The sequence below is a fragment of the Triticum dicoccoides genome, chromosome 6B (genome assembly GCF_002162155.2).
Source record: "Triticum dicoccoides isolate Atlit2015 ecotype Zavitan chromosome 6B, WEW_v2.0, whole genome shotgun sequence".
NCBI classification, from domain to species: Eukaryota; Viridiplantae; Streptophyta; class Magnoliopsida; order Poales; family Poaceae; genus Triticum; species Triticum dicoccoides.
This window is the reverse complement of record NC_041391.1, coordinates 302,344,822-302,345,905: the sequence shown is the minus strand read 5'-3', so window position 1 is coordinate 302,345,905 and position 1,084 is coordinate 302,344,822. Positions and strand designations below refer to the sequence as shown.

At 36.3% G+C, this 1,084-nt stretch overlaps 1 protein-coding gene across 7 annotated transcripts in view; it reads right to left on the bottom strand.

Annotated features, from left to right (window-relative positions):
• The window catches only part of LOC119322807 (xaa-Pro dipeptidase-like), an 11,559-nt gene that overhangs the window by 6,004 nt on the left and 4,471 nt on the right, over positions 1-1,084 (bottom strand). For 6 of the 7 annotated variants that reach the window (XM_037596331.1, XM_037596332.1, XM_037596334.1 and 3 more), the window contains 2 exons: positions 368-495; positions 179-259 (listed from right to left, as the gene is read on the bottom strand). In XM_037596331.1, coding sequence (XP_037452228.1) covers positions 179-259; positions 368-495 — 209 coding nt within the window. The remainder of the gene's footprint in view (positions 1-178; positions 260-367; positions 496-1,084) is intronic. The other variant, XM_037596335.1, reaches the window with a different exon arrangement.

Sequence of the window (1,084 nt, the reverse complement as noted above, 5' to 3'; positions counted from 1 at the left end):
ATTCACTTATTCATGTAACACAACAAATTGTACACTATAGTCAGTAATTGGACACGAAAAGAGAGACCTACAGAAATTTTGTTAGTAATCTTATTCTGGCGTTAAGAAAACTATATACTAAAATGCAATCTGGTAATATCAAAAGCTCATGGTATTTGACTATTTGAAGAAACATTACCAAATGGAAACAGTGGATAACACTACAACAGGCACTAGATGGTGATTTGTTGTTATGATGTTGATACTTGTATCACAATTCCTACATACAGGATTCCACTAAAGCATTAGCAAAACAATTCAGAGACATTAAAGTGTTTGTGTACTGACTTATTATTTGCTTCCGATCAGACATGATACATGAACTCACCTGTTCTCTCCGGTAGCGCATATGCATGTGTAGGAGCAATGTCGACAGGCTCCATACCTATAAGAATGATGAAGAAATATGCTTTCTAACTGATATTCCTTCATGCCTGGTTTTGCCTGTCTCATAACCTTGCAAAGTCCAAGTCAAGAATCAGATACACATTTAATTCGCCTCTCGAAAAATAACAAAGGAGTCAGTAGTTGTTAACACCTAAAGGAATATTTTTACAAATTACTCCCTCTATCCCATAATATAAGACCGTTTTTGACACTAGTGTAGTGTCAAAAACGCTCTTATATTATGGGACAGAGGAGTAGATTTCTAAAGTGATTCCTGCATCGTGGGTCCCATTCTTTGCTTATGAGGTGCCAGAACCTATTGTGACAAGACGACTCAATGCTTAACTTCAGTGATTTGTTTGGAACCTCGTAAATCATAATATAATATTGCAGTGTGTTTGCTTCTTTAGTAATTTGGGACCTTTACTTCATCCCCAAACAAAAATTCCTAAAGCTTAGCCCATGGCAACAATTAAACCCATCCCTGGTTGAACATAAACTCATCCCTGCAGGATTATGTGGTGGTAAGAACAATTAATCCCAGTAGTAGTACTCAAAAAGCCGAAACCCATTAAGTACATGTCTGTGCATCTAGTATCTTGAAGGATTATCATGGATGATTGATGAATACATTCATTTGGCTCTCTATACAACTTAG